This window comes from Myotis nattereri (assembly GCF_964212035.1).
Source record: "Myotis nattereri genome assembly, chromosome: X".
In the NCBI taxonomy this organism is placed as follows: Eukaryota; Metazoa; Chordata; class Mammalia; order Chiroptera; family Vespertilionidae; genus Myotis; species Myotis nattereri.
The window spans coordinates 1,735,254-1,754,565 of record NC_138078.1 but is presented as its reverse complement, the minus strand read 5'-3'; the positions used below and the strand labels follow the sequence as shown (position 1 = coordinate 1,754,565).

Below are 19,312 nucleotides of genomic sequence, written 5' to 3'. Positions count from 1 at the left end.
CCACAACCAGAGCATGTGCCCTTGACCAGATTCGAACCTGGGAACTTCCAGAGCCCAAAGTCCAACCCTCTATCCACTGAGCCAACCAAGCTAGGGCTCATTGGTTAATTCTTGTCTGTGCCCTGAGCAGGAATCAAACCGTGACCTCCGGGTACATAGGACATCCCTCAACCACTGAGAAACATGAGCTTTGCTCAAAATGCTTATATTGATTTGAGAGAGAGGTGAGAGAGACAGAGAGAGACAGAGAGAAAGAAGAAGAAGAAAGAGAGAGAGAGAGAGAGAGGGAGAGAGAGAGAGAGAGAGAGAGAGAGAGAGAGAGAGAGAGAGACATCAATGTGCCCTCACAACCAGGGTGTGGCAGATAGAATAACAGAGCTTATTAAGAAGGTGAACAGAACTATACACGTCCCACCGGCAGGCCAGCAGGACTGGGGCTCAGGTTGACAAGAGCCAGGGACCCCATCACATGTCCTAGGAGTCCTCCATCAGTTCAAGGACCATTTCCTCCACGTCATCCTCCATGACGTGGTGCACGATGCGCCAGAACTGGCCCATGGAGTCCAGGTACTGGCTGCCAGTGTGGAGCATCCACATCGAAGGCATGGTGCTCGAGGTCTGCGGGCTGGTGGTGATTTCGTTAGGCCCAATGGGGTAGTCCACCTGGCACAACTGTACTTGGAGGTCACCTCCTGTCTCCATGTCAAGATACAGCCACGTGCGCTGGTTCTCGTCCTCATACACCGAGGGCCCACGGATACTCAGGTAGCTGGGGTGGGAGGTGAGGTGCACGATGATCGATGGGAGCTCAGCCATAACCCCTCCGTGGTCCAAGGAGCAACAGCCACAGCTTCTCAGAGCCTCTCGGTACTACAGTCCTGGCATCGAAAGACAGGGGATGGGGTCTCCAAATGCATTTTACCTCGGCTTTTATCTTTATGGTTTTTACGGTTGTGTTTGTGGTTGCCTTTTGTTTATTTTCCAAATTTATAAATCTCAACTTTTCTTTCTTTTTAGCTTTAGATCTCTGTCCTAGTAAAAAAAACTGTACAAAACGCACGTAAGGTAAAGTATGACTCTATGAAAGTAACATAGTCCTATGGAATTTTAAAAACATTTTCAAATGACAGTTAGCATAGAACCTTAGGTTCATTTCAGGGTTACACCCCAATGATTAGACATTATATAATGGACTAGAAATAATGCAATTAATCTCATACCTATCTGACACCATACGCAGTTATTATAATATTACTAGAGGCTCAGTGCATGACATTCATGCACTCTGGGGGGTCCTTCAGCCAAACCTTGGGCCTCTTCCGGTCCGGGACCCCTTGAGGGATGTCCAACTAATCGCTTAGGCCTGCTTTAGTGCTTCTCTGGAGGCTCCCCCTCCCCCTTGCCTCAGCAGCTTTGAACCTGGCTTTTGGCTGAGCAGCGCTCCCCCTGAGGGAGTGCACTGACCACCAGTGGACAGCTCCTGCCATGAGCATCTGCCCCCAGTGGTCAGTGTGTGTCATAGCGGCCAGTCGTTCTGCCGTTTGGTTGATTTGCATTTTAGCCTTTCATTATATTGGATTGACTCAATGCTCTACTTTATTGTGCCGTGACTATTCTTTCATTTTTCTTCATATAGTTTTATTGATTTCAGAGAGGAAGGGAGAGGGAGAGAGAGAGAGAGAGAGAGAGAGAGAGAGAGAGAGAGAGAGATCAAAGATGACAGAGAATCATGGATTGGTTGCCTCCTGCAAGCCTCCTACTGGGGGTCAAGACTGTAACTGGGGCATGTGACATGACTGGGAATCAAATTGACATCTCCTGGTTCCTAGGTTTAAGCTAAGCAACTGAGCCATGCCAGCCAGGCTCTTTTCTTTTCTTTTCTTTTCATTTTTCTTAATTAAAACTTTGTAGTTGGTTCAACTTTTCTTTTTGTCCTGACACCACCACCTTCTTTCTAATCATCTCAGAGGGAACTCACAAACCATAGAACAACCCACCCCATGCAAATAATATGCTTTACCTTTAACAGCTGGAAGAGGAACAAAGCTAAGGTTGCGTTCAGGTGGACTTCTTAACAGTGGTCTTGCTTCTCAAGTGCTGGCGAGAGAGGCAAGACCAAAATATTCAGGGAGAGACAGATTCCTGGGATAGCTGGTCGGGAACACAGGAAGCAAAGAGACAGGTTAAAGAGCTAGTAGGATTCCTGAGGTCTCATAACATCACTTATAGAATGATCTCTCCCTTCCCCAATCCTCAGCCATTCTCTTGGCAAGAGCTGTATGGTTTTGCTGCTAAACTCACTTCAGTCCACAAAGTCCAAATTCCTCCCTTAGATCAGACTCCATCCACAATCCTTCCTCCTCCTCCTCCTCCTCCTCCTCCTCCTCCTCCTCCTCCTCCTGAATACCATCTTTTTCTTACCTGCTCTTCTTGCTCTGAAGGCAAAGCACCGTTCTTCTCTCCTTTCCTCTGTGACCAGTCTGTGCTTCCCCATGTCACCTGCAGAAGAAAGAACATGACCATGATACACATATTCCCAGGAGTCCATGTACCAGGAATGTGTCCAGAAAAACAAGGTACCACTCACTCACACCCCAGAAACCAGTCCCGGGAGACCGGTGGTCGTCAGGAAGGAAAGAGGTTTATTCAGGTGCCCGCAACCTGAGAAGTTGGGGGAAGCTCGTCCCCAAACTCATCTGCACATCTCAGTACAGGCAGAGGCTTTTATAAGGAGGGAGAGGCCAAACAGAGCAAAGAGGTCAGGGGGCAGGGCTTCAGAAGTTCTCTAAGTGCCGACAGGCACAGTCCAATCTGATAAGGATCTTGCAAGTGGTCAGGTGACGGTCCAGTGTGCGTCATCCTAGCCTTTGTATTCCTGGTTCTATGGTTGAAGGTAATCAAATCTCCCAGAACTGGGAAGGTCAGAGTTCATATCTTGTAAAATTAGTTCCTAGGATTCTTATGCAAATAGGCTGTTTACCTACAATCTTCATTATTAGTCAGAGTCTGCATTTACAAGAACAATGTCAAAATGGGGAGGTGAGTTGTAATTCTCACTGTGATATGAATGCTGAGATGCTTAATTCTTCCTTAAGGTGTTTCCACCCTTTAAAAAAGTCAAATTGGCCCTAGCCAGTTTGGCTAAGTGGATAGAGTGTCGGCCTGCGAACTGAAGGGTTCCGGGTTCGATTCCCTGGCAAAGGCACATGCCCAGGTTGTGGGCTTTATCCCCAGTGAGGGACTTGAAGGAGGCAACCAATCCATGACTATCTCATCATGGATGTTTCTAACTCTCTCCCTCTCCATTCCTGTCTGAAAAAAAAAAAAATTAAAATAACAAACAACTCCCAGCTCAATGACCTGGACTGAGGCAAACTCTTCCCCAATTAGGAAGGAAAGATGAATGGGGCCATAAGGAAATATCAGACATCTGCCTGATTGCATTTAGGATAAGCAAAATACAAAGAAAAAATAAAAACGGGAGAAAAAAATACATAGTTCAAATGTCACCCTCATACTGCCCTCGAAGGAGTCGAGACCAAAGTGGTCACGAACCAGAGTATTTGCAGTGCGACACATGACAGATCTCAAGGCGTGAGCTCTTTTATAAAAATATATATGTATATTTTTTATTGATTTTAGAGAGGAAGGGAGTTAGAGATAGAATCATCAGTGATGATGAGAGAGAATCATGGACCGCTGCCTCCTGCCAGCCCCCCACTGGGTATGGAGCCCGCAACCCAGGCTTGTACCCTTGACTGGAATCTAATTCGGGACCCTTCAGTTCGCAGGCCGAGGCATTATCCACTGAACCTTACCAGCATGGGCCCTATGTAGTCTTTAAATGACTATCCACCTGGTATGTTAAACCAAAAAAATAATAAACTATTTGAAAACAATGTGCATTCAATCTGAATGCAACACTTGGTAATATTTTTTAAAATGATTTTATTGACTCAGAGATGAAGGGAGAGGGGGAGAGAGAAAAAACATCCATCATGAGAGAGAAACAGGGATGGACCGCCTCCGGCACGACCCTACTCTGATCAAGCCCGCAAGCTGGGCATGTGCCCTTGACCGGGAATCGAACCATGACATCCTGGTTGATAGGTCGATGCTCAACCAGTGAGCCATACTGGCTGGCCCAGAAGTGCAATATTTTGAATAAGAAAAACGCAACTTGGAAACAAGTCCCTCAGCCTTAAAGGGCTCAATTTGCATTTACAAACACCTTCCTGCAAGAGGAGAATTTAATCAGCAGTTAGTGATCTCTTTAATGCAACCATGGATGCCCTGAAATTGATTTCTGGGGCTCCCCCCAGCTCCCCCTCCAGCCGCCTTTCTTGGTGCAATGCTAGATGAGTTATATGATCGCTGGGCTTTGTTTGGGGCTGTTTAGTGCTACACACAATTAAAAAACCAACTGCATCCAGAGCTAGACACTAAAGCCATACACAGAGCCGGCTTGAGCCTTCAGAAGACGAGCCCTGGCATCCCTCCTAAATCCTCAAAGGAAAGAGATGATCAGCATAAAACACCCGTAATCCCCCAAAAATCTGTTCTTTTTTTTGGAGAGGGTAGTATCGGTTGACGAACCTCAGGAGATCACACAATGAGAACACTGGTCATTGAAATGAAAACTATTTCCAGTGATGTCTTTGAGCCTTGTCTACCGGGGCTGGGCTAATATTTTCAGGCTTAAGGTCTGTTGCTTTTTATTTCTCTGTTTAATATATTTTTACTAGAGGCATGGTGCACGAATTCATACACCAGTGTGGTCCCTCAGCCTGGCCTGCGGGATCGGGTCAAAACCAGCTCTCTGTCATCTCCCGAGGGGTCCCAGATTATGAGAGGGCAGAGGCCAGGCCAAGGCACCCCACCGGTGCCCCATTAGGTCTGGGGAGGGACACGGGAGGTTGGCCAGCTGGGGAGGGAGCTTGTGAGGGCTCCAGAGTCTGTACAGCATGTCTCACTCAGTCCTGATCAGCACGACAAGAGCAACAATCTGACCTACCAGTCTGAATGTCTTGTCACTGGTGGTCAATGCATGTCATAGTGACCAGTTGAGCAACCTTAGTATATCATTTACATATTATGCTTTGGTTGGTTGAACAGATGACCAGTCGACTGGGCACTTATCATATTAGGCTTTTATTATATAGGATTGATTTCATAAAGGAAGGGAGCGAGAAACATCAATGATGAGACAGAATCATACATCGGGTGCCTCCTGCACGCCCCTGACTGGGGATGGAGCCCACAACCAGAGCATGTGCCCTTGACCAGAATCGAACCTGGGACCTTCCACAGTCTACAGTCCAACCCTCTCCCCACAGAGCCAAACATGCCAGGGCTCATTGGTCAATACTTGCCTGTTCCCTTACCAGGAATCCAACCATGACCTCCGGGTTCATAGGTCCTCCCTCAACCACTGAGAAACACCAGCTTGGCTCAAAATGGTTTTATTGATTTGAGAGAGAGGGAGAGAGACAGAGAGATACAGGGAGACAAAGAGACAGACAGAGAGAGAGAGAGAGAGAGAGAGAGAGAGAGAGAGAGAGAGAGAGATCAATGTGCCCTCACACCCAGGGGGTGGCAGATAAAACAACGGAGCTTAGTAAATGGTGAACAGAGCTATACACGTCCCACCAGCAGGCCAGCAGGACTGGGGCTCAGGTTGACAAGAGCCAGGGACCCCATCACGCGTCCTACGAGTCGTCCATTAGTTCAAGGATCATTTCCTCCACTCCATCCTCCTTGAAGTGGTCCACGATGCGCCAGAACCGGCACATGTGGTCCTCATACTGGCCTTTAGGGTGGAGCGTCCACATCAAAGGCATGATGCTCGAGGTGAGCAGGCTTTTGGTCATTGCGATATGCCCAATGGATACGTCTTCCTGGCGCAGCAGTACTTGGAGGACGCCTCCTGTATCCATGAAGAGATGCAGCCACGTGCGATCATTCTCGTCCTCATACAACCAGGGCCCATGGATCCTCAGGCAGTTGGGGTGCGAGGTGAGGTGCACCTTCGACGGGAGCTCGGCCATGACCCCTCCGTGGTCCAAGGAGCAACAGCCACAGCTTCTCAGAGCCTCTCGCTACTTTGGTCCTGGTATCGAAAGACAGGGGATGGGGTCTCCAAACACATTTTACCTCGGCTTTTATCTTTATGGTTTTTACGGTTGTGTTTGTGGTTGCCTTTGGTTTATTTTGCAAACTTATAAATCTCAACTCTTCTTTCTTTTGAGCTTTAGATCTCTCTCCTAGAACAAACTGTACAAAACTTACTTAAAGTAAAATTTGACTCTGTGAAGGTAACATGGTCCTATAGAATATTTAAAACATTTTTTATATGAGTTGACATACAATATAGTTTCATTTCAGGTTTACACGCCAATGATTACACATTATATAATGGACTAAGAAATCATGCAATTAATCTCAGACCCATCTGACACCATACAAAGTTATACTATTACTAGAGGCTCAGTGCACAAAATTCATGTACTTGGGGGGGGGTCCCTCAGTCAGGTCAGTGGCAACTCGCAGTCTGGGACCCCTTGAGGGCTGTCCAACTGACAGCTTAGGCCCGTTTTAGTGCTGCTGTGGAGGCTCCCAAAACTCCTGTGCTCGGCAACTGTGAGCCTTGCTTTTGGCTGAGAGGTGCTCCCTCTGTGGGAGTGCACTGACCACCAGTGGAGTGCTCCTGCCATGTGCATCTGCACCCAGTGGTCAGTGTGTATCATAACGACCAGTCATTCTGCCAATTTTCAATTTGCTTATTAGCCTTTTATTATATAGGATTGCATTGACTCAATGCTCTACTCTACTGTGCCATGACTATTCTTTCATTTTTTTTCATACAGTTTTACTGATTTCAGAGAGGAAAGGAGAGGGAGAGAGAGAGAAAAAAAAGATCAATGATGACAGAGAATCACGGATTGGTTGCCTCCTGCACACCTCCTACTGGTGGTCAAGTCTGTAACCCGGGCATGTGCCCTGACAGGGAATCGAACTGTGATCTCCTGGTTCCTCGGTTGAAGCTAAACATCTAATCCATGCTGACCAGGCTCTTTGTTTTCTCTTCTTTTTTTCTTAATTAAAACTTTGTTGTTGGTTCTACTTTTCTGTTTGTCCTGACACCACCACCTTCTTTCCGATCATCTCAGAAGGAACTGAAAAACCATAGAACAACCCACCCCATGCAAACAATATGCAAATAATATGCTTTACCTTTAACAGCTGGCCGAAAAACAAAGCTAATGTCAGCGTCCAGGTGGGCTTCTGAACAGAGGTCTTGCTTCTCAGGTGCTAGTGAGAGAGGCAAACCAAAATATTCAGCAACAGGCAGACACCTGGGATAGCTGACCAGGAAAACAGGAAGCAAAGAGGCAGGAGAAACAGCAAGTAGGATTTCTAAGGTCTCATAACATCACTTAAAGAATGATCTCTCCCTTCCCCAAACCTCAGCCATGCTCATGGCAAGAGCTGTATGGTTTTGTTGCTAAACTCACTTCAGTCCCCAAAGCCGAAATTCCTTTCTCAGATCAGACTCATTCCCCAATAAATCCTCCTCCTTCTCCCATCCACCTTTTTCTTACCTGTTCTTCGTGCTCTGAAGGAAAAGCACCGTTCTTCGGTCCTTTCCTCTGTGACCGTGCTCTGCTTCCCTCTGTCACCTGCAGAAGGAAGAACATGACCATGATACACATATTCCCTGGAGTCCATGTACCAGGAATGTGTCCAGAAAAACAAGGTACTACTGACTCACACCCCAGAAACCAGTCCTGTGAGACAGGTGGTCATCAGGAAGGAGAGAGGTTTATTCAGGTGCCAGTAACCTGAGAAGATGGGGGAAGCTCGTCCCAAAACCCATCTGCACATCTCAGTGCAGGCAGAGGTTTTTATAAGGAGGGAGAGGCCAAACAGAGCAAAGAGGTCAGGGGGTGGGGCTTGAGAAGTTCTGTATGTGTAGATAGGCACAGTCCAATCTGATAAGGATCTTGCAAGTGGTCAGGTGACGGTCCAGTGTGCGTCATCCTAGACTTTGTCCTCCTGGTTCTAAGGTTGAAGGTCAGCAAATCTCCCAGAACTGGGAAGGTCAGAGTTCATACCTTATAAAATTTGTTCCTAGGATTCTTATGCAAACAGGTTGTTTACCTACAAGCATCATTATTAGTCAGAGTCTGCATTTACAGGAACAATGTGGAAAAAATGGTGAGGTGAGTTATAATTCCCATGAATTACATGAATTCATGTAATTACTGTGACATGAATAATGAGATGCTTACTTCTTCTTCAAGGCATTTGTGACCTTTGAAAAGTCAAATTGGCCCTGGTTGGTTTGGCTCAGTGGATAGAGTGTCAGCCTGCGAGTTGAAGGGTCCTGGGTTCGATTTCTGGTCAAGGACACAAGCCCAGGTTGTGGGCTTTATCCGAAGTGAGGGACTTGCAGGAGGCAGCCAATCCATGATTCTCTCATCAAGGATGTTTCTAACTCTCTCCCTCTCCCTTCCTCTCTGAAATAAATAAAAATATATTTAGAAAAAAAAGCGGACACTCTATCCACTGAGCCAAACCGGCTCAGGCGCTAAGTCGTCTTTAAATGACTACCCACCTGGTATGTTAAACCAAAAAAATAATAAACTATTTGAAAACAATGTGCATTCAATCTGAATGCAACACTTGCTTAATACTTTTTTAAATGTATTTATTGACTCAGAGAGGAATAAAAAGTGACAGGGAGAGCAACATCCATGATGAGAGAGAATCACGGATCGGCCGCCTCCTGCACGCCCCCTACGGGAGATCGAGCCTGCAACCCGGGAATGTGGCCCTGAACGGGAATCGAACCATGACCGCCTTCTTGATAGGTCGACGCTGAAGCATTGACCAACGTTGCTCAGGCTGGAAGTGGAATATTTTGAATATGAGAAACACACTTTAGAAACACATCCCTCACGCTCCCCAGTCCTCAGCCTTCAAGGTCTCAATGTGCAATTGCAAACACTTTCCTGCAAAAGGAGAATTTAATCAGCCGTCAGTGATCTCTTTAGTGCAACCATGGATGCCCTGAAATTTAATTCTGGGGCTCGACCCGTGCCCCTTTCCAGTTGCCTCTCTCTGGTGCTATGGTAGATGAATTTTATGCTCGCTGGGCTTTTTGGGGGGCTATTTAGCGCTCATCACAATTAAAAAACCAAATGCATCCAGAGCTAGATGCTAAAGCCATACACAGAGCTGGCTCGAGCCATCAGGGGACGAGCCCTGGCATCCCTCCTAATTCCTGAAAGGAAAGAGATGATCAGCACAACCCCAAACATCCGTTCTTTTTTTGGAGAGGGTAGTATCGGTTGACGAACCTCAGGAGATCAAACAATGAGAACGCTGGTCATTGAAATGAAAACTATTTCCAGTGATGTCTTTGAGCCTTGTCTACCGGGGCTGGGCTTATATTTTCAGGCTTAAGGTCTTTTGCTTTTTATTTCTCTGTTTAATATATTTTTACTAGAGGCCCGGTGCACGAATTCATAAACCAGTGTGGTCCCTAGGCCTGGCCTGTGGTATCTGGCCAAAACCGCCTCTCTGACATCTCCCGAGGGGTCCCTGATTATGAGAGGGTAGAGGCCAGGCCAAGGCACCCCACCGGTGCACCATTAGGTCTGGTGAGGGACACGGGAAGTTGGCCAGCTGGGGAGGGACCTTGTGAGTGCTCCAGGGTCTGTCCAGCATGTCTCACTCAGTCCCGATCAGCCAGAACCCAGCAGCAAGCTGACCTATCAGTCTGAATGTCTTGTCCCTGGTGGTCAATGCATGTCATAGTGACCAGTTGAGCAACCTTAGTATATCATTTGCATATTATGCTTTGATTGGTTGAACAGTTGACCAGTCGACTGGACACCTAGCATATTAGGCTTATATTATATAGGACTGATTTCATGCAGGAAGGGAGTGAGAAACATCAATGATGAGAGAGAATCATACATCGGGTGCCTCCCGCACACCCCCTCCTGGGGATCGAGGCCAAAACCAGAGCATGTGCCCTTGACCAGAATCAAACCTGGGACCTTCCACAGTCTACAGCCCAACCCTCTCCCCACTGAGCCAAACAAGCTAGGGCTCATTGGTCAATTCTTGTCTGTGCCCTTAAGCAGGAATCGAACCATGACCTCCGGGTTCATAGGTCGTCCCTCAACCACTGAGAAACACCAGCTTGGCTCAAAATGGTTTTATTGATGTGAGAGATGGAGAGAGACCGAGAGAGAAAGAGAAAGAGACAGAGAGAGAGAGAACAGAGTAGGAGGTGAAGAAGAAGAAGACGAAGAAGAAGAAGAAGAAGAAGAAGAAGAAGAAGAAGAAGAAGAAGAAGAACAAAAGAGAGAGAGAGAGAGAGAGAGAGAGAGAGAGAGAGAGAGAGAGAGAGAGACATCCATGTGCCATCACACCCAGGTCGTGGCAGATAGAAGAACAGAGCTTAGTAAAAAGGTGAACAGAACTATACACGTCCCAACTGCAGGCCAGCAGGAATGGGACTCAGGTTGACAAGAGCCAGGGACGCCATCACATGTCCTACGAGCTGTCCATCAGCTCAAGGATCATTTCCTCCATGTCATCCTCCTTGACGTGGTGCACGATGCGCCATAACCGGCCCATGGAGTCCAGGTACCCTAGGCCAACCTGGAACGTCCACCATGAAGGCATGGTGCTCGAGGTCAGCGGGTTGGTGGTGAGTGCAATATTCTCACGGGGGATGTTTTCCTGGCGCAACCGTACTTGCAGGACACCTCCTGTGTCCATGAGGAGATGCAGCCATGTGCGCTGGTTCTCGTCCTCATAAACCGAGGGCCCACGGATCCTCAGGACGATGGGGTGGAAGTTGAGGTGCACCTTCGATGGGGCCTCAGCCATGACACCTACGTGGTCCAAGGAGCCACAGCCACAGCTTCTCAGCTTCTCGCTACTTCGGTCCTGATATCAAAAGACAGGGGATGGGGTCTCCAAATGCATTTTACCTCGGCGTATATCTTCATGGTTTTTGCAGTTGTGTTTGTGGTTGCCTTTGGTTTATTTTGCAAATTTATAAATCTCAACTTTTCTTTCATTTTTAGATTTAGATCTCTCTTCTAGAACAAACTGTACAAAACATACTTAAGGTACAATATTACTCTATGAAGCTAACATGGTCCTATGGAATTTTAAAAACATTTTTTAAATGACAGTTGACATACAATCTTAGGTTCATTTCAGGGGTACACCCCAATGATTACACATTATATAATGGAGTAAGAAAGCATGCAATTAACCTCATACCCATCTGACACCATACACAGTTATTATCATACTCGAAGCCCTATGCACAAAAATTTGTGCACTCGAGGGGTCCCTCAGCCCAGCCTATGCCCTCTTGCAGTCTTGGACCCTTGGGGGATGACCACCTGATTGCTTAGGCCCATATCCCAGGGTATAGGGCCTAAGGTGGCAGTTAGACATCCCTCCGGCATCCCGGGAGCCCTCGGGGGATGTCCACTTTCCAGCGGGGCACAGGCCTAAGCTGCAGTCGGACATCCTTAGAGCTGCTTAGGAGGCTCGAGAGGCTCCCACCACCACCGCTGTGCTGGCAGCCATCAGCCTGTCTTGTGGCTGAGCAGAGCTCCCCTAGTGGGAGCCCACTGACCACCAGGGGGCAGCTCCTGCATTGAGCGTCTGGCCCCTGGTGGTCAGTGTGTGTGTCATAGCGACCAGTCTTTCCCAGTAGTTCTGCTGTTAGGGTCAATTTGCATATTACCCTTTTATTATATAGGATTACTAGAGTCTCGCTGCACAAAATTCATGCACTTGGGATGGTCCCTCAGTCAGCCCTGTGGCCTAAAACAGTCTGGAACCCCTTGAGGGATGTCCAACTGATGGCTTAGGCCCAATTTTGTGCTGCCGTGGAGGCTCCCCCTCACCCCCTGTCTCGGCAGCATTGAGCCTGGCTTTTGGCTAAGCAGCGCTCCCCCTGTGGGAGTGCACTGACCACCGTGGACAGGTCCTGCCATGAACATCTGCCCCCGGTGGTCCGTGTGTGTCATAGCGGCCATACATTCTGCCCTTTGGTTGATTTGCATATTAGCCTTTCATTATATTGGATTGACTCAATGCTCTACTTTATTTTGCCATGACTATTCTTTCGTTTTTTTTTTTTTCATATAGTTTTACTGATTTCGGAGAGGAGGGGAGAGGGAGAGAGAGAGAGAAAGATCAAAGATGACAGAAATTCACGGATTGGTTGCTTCCTGCATGCCCCTACTGGGGATCAGGACTGTAACTCGAGCAAGTGCCCAGAATGGGAATCAAACCAAGATTTCCTGGTTCCTAGGTTTAAGCTAAACAACTGAGCCACACCATCCGGGGTCTATTCTCTCCTTTTCTTTTCTTTCCTTTTCTTTTCTTCGCTTTTCTTTACTTTTCTTTTCTTCTCTAGTCTTTCCTTTTCTTTTTTTCTTAATTAAAACTTTGTAGTTGGTTCCACTTTTCTTTTTGTCCTGACAACACCACCTTCTTTCTGATCATCTCAGAGGGAACTCACAAACCATAGAACAACCCACTCCATGCTAGTAATATGCAAATAATATGCTTTACCTTTAACAGCTGGCAGAGGAACAAAGCTCACGTCTGCATCCAGGTGGGCTTCTTAACAGCGGTCTTAGTTCTCAAGTGCTGGTGAGAGAGGCAAGACCAAAATATTCAGGGACAGAAAGACACTGGGATAACTGATCGGGAAAACTGGAAGCAAAGTGACAGGTGAAAGAGCAAGTCGGATTCCTGAGGTCTCATTACATCATTTATAGAATGATCTCTCCCTTCCCCAAACCTCAGCCATGCTCATAGCAAGAGCTGTATGGTTTTGCTGCTAAACTCACTTCAGTCCTCAAAGTCCAAATTCCCCCCTCACATCAGACTCCATTCCCAATCCTTCCTTCTCCTCCTCCCATCCACCTTTAACTTACTTGTTCTTCTTGATCTGAAAGCAAATCACCGTCGTAGCTCCTTTCCTTTGTGACCGGTCTCTGCTTCCCCTGTCACCTGCAGAAGTGAGAACATGACCATGATACCCATATTCCCCGGAGTCCATGTATCAGGAATGTGTCCAGAAAAACAAGGTTACCTTAACTCACACCCCAGAAACCAGTCCCGTGAGAAAGGTGGTCGTCAGGAAGGAAAGAGGGTTATTCAGGTGCCGGCAACCTGAGAAGTTGGGGGAAGCTCGTCCCAAAACTCATCTGCACATCTCAGTACAGGCAGAGCCTTTTATAAGGAGGGAGAGTCCAAACAGAGAAAAGAGGTCAGTGGGCGGGGCTTGAGATGTTCTCTACGTGTCCACAGGCACAGTCCAATCTGATAAGGATCTTGCAAGTGGTCAGTTGGCGGTCCAGTGTGCATCATCCGAGAATTTCTCCTCCTGATACTAAGTTTAAAGGTCAGCAAATCTCCCTGAACTGGGAAAGTCAGAGTTCATACCTTGTAAAATTTGTTCCTAGGATTCATATACAAACATGCTGTTTACCTACAAGCTTCATTATTAGTCAGAGTCTTCATTTACAGGAACAATGTTGAAAGAATGGTGAGGTGAGTTGTAATTCGCACTGTGACATGAATGCTGAGATGCCTCAAGGCGTTTCCACCCTTTGAAAATGTCAAATTGGCCCTGCCTGGTTTGGTTCAGTGGATAGAGTGTCGGCCTGGGAACTGAAGGGTCCCTGGTTCGATTCCTGGTCAGGGGCACATGCCTAGGTTGTGGGCTTGATTCCCAGTGAGGGACATGCAGGAGACAGCCGTTCCCTGATTCTCTCATCATGGATGTTTCTAACTCTCTCCCTCTCCCATCCTCTCTGAAATAAATAAAAATATATTTAGAAAAAAAAAGCGCCCACTCTATCCACTGAGCCAAACGGGCTCAGGAGCTAGGTCGTCTTTAAATGACAACCCACCTGGTATGTTAAACCAAGAAAATAATAACCTATTTGAAAACAATGTGCATTCAATCTGAATGCAACACTTGCTTAATATTTTTTAAATGTTTTATTGACTCAGAGAGGAAGGAAAAACGAGAAGGAGAGAAACATCCATGATGAGAGAGAATCACAGATCGGCCGCCTCCAACATGCCCCCTACTGGCGATCAAGCACGCAACCTGGGCATGTGCCCTCTACCGGGAATCGAACCTTGACCTCCTGGTCGATAGGTCGATGCTCAACCACTGAGCCACGCCGGCCGGGCCAGAAGTGCAACATGTTGAATACGAGAAACACACCGTAGAAACACATCCCTCATGCTCCCCAGTCCTCAGCCTTACAGGTGTCAATTTGCATTTTCACACACTTTCCTGCAACAGGAGAATTTAATCAGCAGTCAGTGATCTCTTTAATACAACCATGGATGCCTTGAAATTGATTTCTGGGGCTCCCTTTGGCCCTTCACCTGCCGCCTCTGTCTGGTTCGATGGTAGATGAATTTTATGATCGCTGGGCTTTGTTTGGGGCTGTTTATTGCTAAACACATTTAAAAACCCTAATGCACACAGAGCTAGATGTTAACACCACATACAGAGACGGCTCGAGCCTTCAGGTGACGTGCCCTCGCATCCCTCATAATTCCTCAAAGGAAAGAGACGATCAGCATAAAACACCCGTAATCCCCAAAACATTCGTTCTTTTTTTGGAGAGGGTAGTATCGGTTGACCAACCTCAGGAGATCAAACGAAGGGAACGCTGGTCATTGAAATGAAGACTATTTCCAGGGATGTCTTCGAGCCTTGTCTAACAGGCCTGGGCTAATATTTTCACGCTTAAGGTCTTTTTCTTTCTCTTTCTCTATTTCAAATATTTTGACTAGAGGCCGGTGCATGAATTCGTGCACCAGTGTGGTGCCTCGGACTGGCCTGAGGGAATTGGCGGAAACGGGCTTTCTGACATCCTCCGAGGGTTCCCAGATTACGAGAGGGCACAGGCCAGGCCAAGGGACCCCACCAGTGTCGGATCAGGGCTGGGGTGGGATGTGGGAGGTTGACCAGATGGGGCAGGATCATAGGAGGGCTTCAGGGTATGTCCGGCCCATCTAACTCAGGCCGAGTCAATCAGATAACAGCAGCAAGCTGACCTACCAGTCGGAATGTCTTGTCCCTGGTGGTCAATGCATGTCATAGTGAGCAGTTGAGCAACCTTAGTATATCATTTGCATATTATGCTTTGATTGGTTGAACAGATGACCGGTCAACTAGACACTTAGAATATTAGGCTTTTATTTTATAGGATTGGTTTCATACAGGAAGGGAGCGAGAAACATCAATGATGAAAGAAAATCATACATCGGGTGCCTCCTGCACGCCCCCTACTGGGGATCTAGGCCAAAACCAGGGCATGTGCCCTTGACCAGAATTGAACTTGGGACCTTCTGGAGTCCACAGTCCAACTTTCTATCGACTGATCCAAACAAGCTAGGGCTCATTGGTTAATTTTTGTCTGTGCCCTGACCAGGAATCTAACCGTGACATCCAGGTTCATAGGTCATCCCTCAACCACTGAGAAACACCAGGTAGGCTTAAAATGCTTTTCTTGATTTGAGAGAGAAGGAGAGAGACAGAGAGACAAAGAGACAGTGAGAGAGAGAGAAGGGGGAGGAGGAGGAGGAGAAGAGGAAGAAGAAGAACAAGAAGAAGAAGAAGAAGAAGAAGAAGAAGAAGAAGAAGAAGAAGAAGAAGAAGAAGAACAACAACAACAACAACAACAACAACAAGAACAACAACAACAACAAACACAAGAACAACAACAACAACAAAAAAACAGGAAGAAAATCAACAAGATGAAACAGAGACACAGAGAGACATCAATGTGCCCTCATACCCTGGGGTGACAGATAGAACAACAGAGCTTAGTAAAAAGTGAACAGAACTATACACGTCCCACCAGCAGGCCAGCAGGACTGGGGATCAGATTGACAAGAGCCAGGGACCCCATCAGATGTCCTACGAGCCTTCCATCAGCTGAAGGATCATTTCCTCTATGTCATCCTCCTTGACGTGTTGAACGATGCGCCAGAACCGGCCCATGGAGTCCAGGTACCGGCTGCCATACTGGAGCGACCACATCGAAGGCATGGTGCTCAAGGTCTGCGGGCTGGTGGTGAGTGCGATATGCTCACTGGGGATGTCTTCCTGGCGCAACCGTACTTTCAGGACACCTCCTGTCTCCATGCCGAGATGCAGCCACGTGCGCTGGGTCTCATCCTTGTACATTGAGGGCTCATGGATCCTCAGTAAGATGGGGTGCGAGGTGAGGTGCACCTTCGACGGGAGCTCGGTCATGACCCCTCCGTGGTCCAATGAGCAACAGCCACAGCTTCTCAGAGCCTCTCGCTACTTTGGTCCTGGTATCGAAAGACAGGGGATGGGGTCTCCAACCGCATTTTACCTCGGCTTTTATCTTTATGGTTTTTACGGTTGTGTTTGAGGTTGCCTTTGGTTTATTTTGCAAACTTATAAAGCTCAACTCTTCTTTCTTTTGAGCTTTTGATCACTCTCCTAGAACAAACTGTACAAAACGTACTTAAAGTGAAATGTGACTCTGTGAAGGTAACACAGTCCTATAGAATATTCAAAAGATTTTTTAAATGAGTTGACATACAACCATAGGTTCATTTCAGGGTTACACCCCTTTGATTACACATTATACAATGGACTAAGAAATCATGCAATTAATCTCAGACCCATCTGACACCATACACAGTTATATTACTAGAGGCTCAGTGCACAAAATTCATGCACTTGGGGAGTCCCTCAATCAGGTCTGCGGCAACTCGCATTCTGGGACCCTTTGAGGGCTGTCCAACTGACAGCTTAGGCCCGCTTTAGTGCTGCTGTGGAGGCTCCCACCAACCCCTATGCTCGGCAACTGTGAGCCTGGTTTTGGATGAATGGCGCTCCCCCTGTGGGAGTGCACTGACCACCTGTGGGCAGCTCCTGTCGTGAGCATCTGCCCCCAGTGGTCAGTGCGTGTCATAGCAACCAATAATTCTGCTGTTTGGTCGATTTGCATATTAGCCTTTTATTATATATGATTGCATAGACTCATACTCTATTTTACTGTGCCATGACTATTCTTTCATTTTTACATATAGTTTTACTGATTTCAGAGAGAAACGGAGAGGGAGAGAAAGAAAGGTCAATCATGACAGAGAATCACGGATTGGGTGCCTCCTGCATGCCCCCTACTAGGTATCAAGACCGTAACCCGGGCATGTGCCATGACTTGGAATCAAATTGACATCTCCAGGTCCTTGGTTTAAGCTAAAAAACTGAGCTATGCCACCCAGGCCCTTTCCTTTCCTTTCTTTTCCTTTCCTTTCCTTTCCTTTCCTTTCCTTTCCTTTCCTTTCCTTTCCTTTCCTTTCCTTTCCTTTCCTTTTCTTCTTTTCTTTTCTTTTCTTTTCTTTTCTTTTCTTTTCTTTTCTTTTCTTTCCTTCCCTTTCCTTTCTCTTCTTTTTTTATTAATTAAAACTTTGTAGCTGGTTCAACTCTTCTTTTTGTCCTGACACCACCACCTTCTTTCTGATCATCTAAGAGGGAACTCAAAACCATAGAACAAGCCACCCCATGCAAATAATATGGAAACAATATGCTTTACCCTTAACAACTGGCAGAGGAACAAAGCTAACGTCTGCGTCCAGTTGGGCTTCTTAACAGCGGTCTTGCTTCTCAAGTGCTAGAGGCAAGTGATAGAGGCAAGACCAAAATATTCAGGGAAGGACAGATACCTGTGAAAAATGATCAGACAATCACAAAGCAATGAGACAGTTGAAACAGCAAATAGGATTCCTGAGGTCTCATAACATCACTTATGGAATGATCGCTCCCTTCCCCAAACCTCAGCCATGCTCTTGGCAAGCGCTGTATGGTTTTGTTGCTAAACTCACTTCAGTCCACAAAGTCCAAATTCCTCCCTCAGATCAGACTCCATCCCCAATCCTTCCTCCTCTTTCTCCCATCCATCTTTTTCTTACCTGTTCTTCTTGCTCTGAAGGCAAAACACCGTTCTTCGCTCCTTTCCTCTGTGACTGGTCTCTGCTTCCAGCTATCACCTGGAGAAGAAAGAAAATGACCAAGGTACACATATTCCTAGAAGTCCATGTACCAGGAATGTGTCCAGAAAAAACAAGGTTCCCCTGACTCACACCCCAGAAACCAGTCCCGTGAGACCGGAGGTTGTGAGGAAGGAAAGAGGTTTATTCAGGTGCCGGCAACCTCAGAAGATGGGAGAAGCTCGTCCCCAAATCCATCTGCACATCTCAGTGCAGTCAGAGGCTTTTATAAGGAGGGAGAGGCCAAACAGAGCAAAGAGGTCAGGGGGTGGGGCTTGAGAAGTTCTCTATGTGTCAACAGGCACAGTCCAATCTGATAGGGATCTTGCAAGTGGTCATGTGTCGGTCCAGTGTGCGTCATCCTACACTTTGTCATCCTGGTTCTAACGTTGAAAGTCAGCAAATCTCCCAGAACTGGGAAGGTCAGAGTTAATATCTTCTAAATTTAGTTCCTAGGATTCTTATACAAACATGCTGTTTACCTACAAGCTTCATGATTAGTCAGAGTCAGCATTTACAGGAACAATTTGGAAAGAATGGTGAGATGGGTTGTAATTCCCACTGTGACATGAATGTTGAGATGCTTCGTTCTTCTTCAAGGCATTTGCACCCTTTGAAAAGTCAAATTGTCCCTGGCCAGTTAGGCTCAGTGGATAGAGTTTTGGCCTGCGAACTCAAGGATCCCGGGTTTATTCCCAGTCAAGGGCATATGCCCAGGTTGTGGGCTTGATCCCCAGTGAGGGACGTGCAGGAGGCAGCCGATCCATGATTCTCTCAACATGGAAGTTTCTAACTCTCTCCCTCTCCATTCCTCTCTGAAAAAAAAATTTAGAAACAACTCCCAGCTCAATGACCTGGTTTGAGGCAAACTCTTCCCCAGTTCGGAAGGAAAGATGAATGGGGTCCTAAGGAAATGTCAGGAATCTGCCCGTTGGCATTTAGAAGAAGCAAAATAAGAAGAAAAACGAAAAAAAGGGCAGAAAATAATATTTAATTCAAATGACACCCTCATACTGGCCTCGAAGGAATCGAGCACAAAAGGGTCACGAGACAGAGTGTCTGCAGTGGGACATATGACAGAACTCGAGGCGTGGGCTGTTTTATAAAAAATATATTTTTTTATTGATTTTAGAGAGTAAGGGAGAGAGAGATAGAAACACCATTGATGATAAGAGAGAATCATGGACCTGCTGCCTCT

The 19,312-nt window shown here is 46.8% G+C and overlaps 4 protein-coding genes across 4 annotated transcripts; all 4 read right to left on the bottom strand.

Moving 5' to 3' along the window:
- Positions 1-474: 474 nt before the first annotated feature.
- LOC308511093 (protein p13 MTCP-1-like) lies at positions 475-816 on the bottom strand (the record flags this gene model as incomplete). The annotated part of the gene is made up of 1 exon (XM_081081106.1): positions 475-816. One exon carries the CDS (start codon positions 814-816, stop codon positions 475-477), a length of 342 nt encoding a protein of 113 aa, XP_080937232.1.
- Positions 817-5,708: 4,892 nt separating this feature from the next.
- On the bottom strand, positions 5,709-7,703 carry LOC308511092 (T-cell leukemia/lymphoma protein 1A-like; the record flags this gene model as incomplete). Its single annotated transcript, XM_081081105.1, has 2 exons — positions 5,709-6,026; positions 7,602-7,703. The coding sequence occupies 2 exons, from the start codon at positions 7,701-7,703 to the stop codon at positions 5,709-5,711; spliced, it is 420 nt and encodes a 139-aa protein (XP_080937231.1).
- A 2,866-nt stretch (positions 7,704-10,569) lies between these two features.
- On the bottom strand, positions 10,570-10,908 carry LOC308511091 (protein p13 MTCP-1-like; the record flags this gene model as incomplete). Its single annotated transcript, XM_081081104.1, has 1 exon — positions 10,570-10,908. The coding sequence occupies one exon, from the start codon at positions 10,906-10,908 to the stop codon at positions 10,570-10,572; it is 339 nt and encodes a 112-aa protein (XP_080937230.1).
- Positions 10,909-16,003: 5,095 nt separating this feature from the next.
- On the bottom strand, positions 16,004-16,342 carry LOC308511090 (protein p13 MTCP-1-like; the record flags this gene model as incomplete). The annotated part of the gene is made up of 1 exon (XM_081081103.1): positions 16,004-16,342. The coding sequence occupies one exon, from the start codon at positions 16,340-16,342 to the stop codon at positions 16,004-16,006; it is 339 nt and encodes a 112-aa protein (XP_080937229.1).
- Between the last annotated feature and the right edge of the window lie 2,970 nt (positions 16,343-19,312).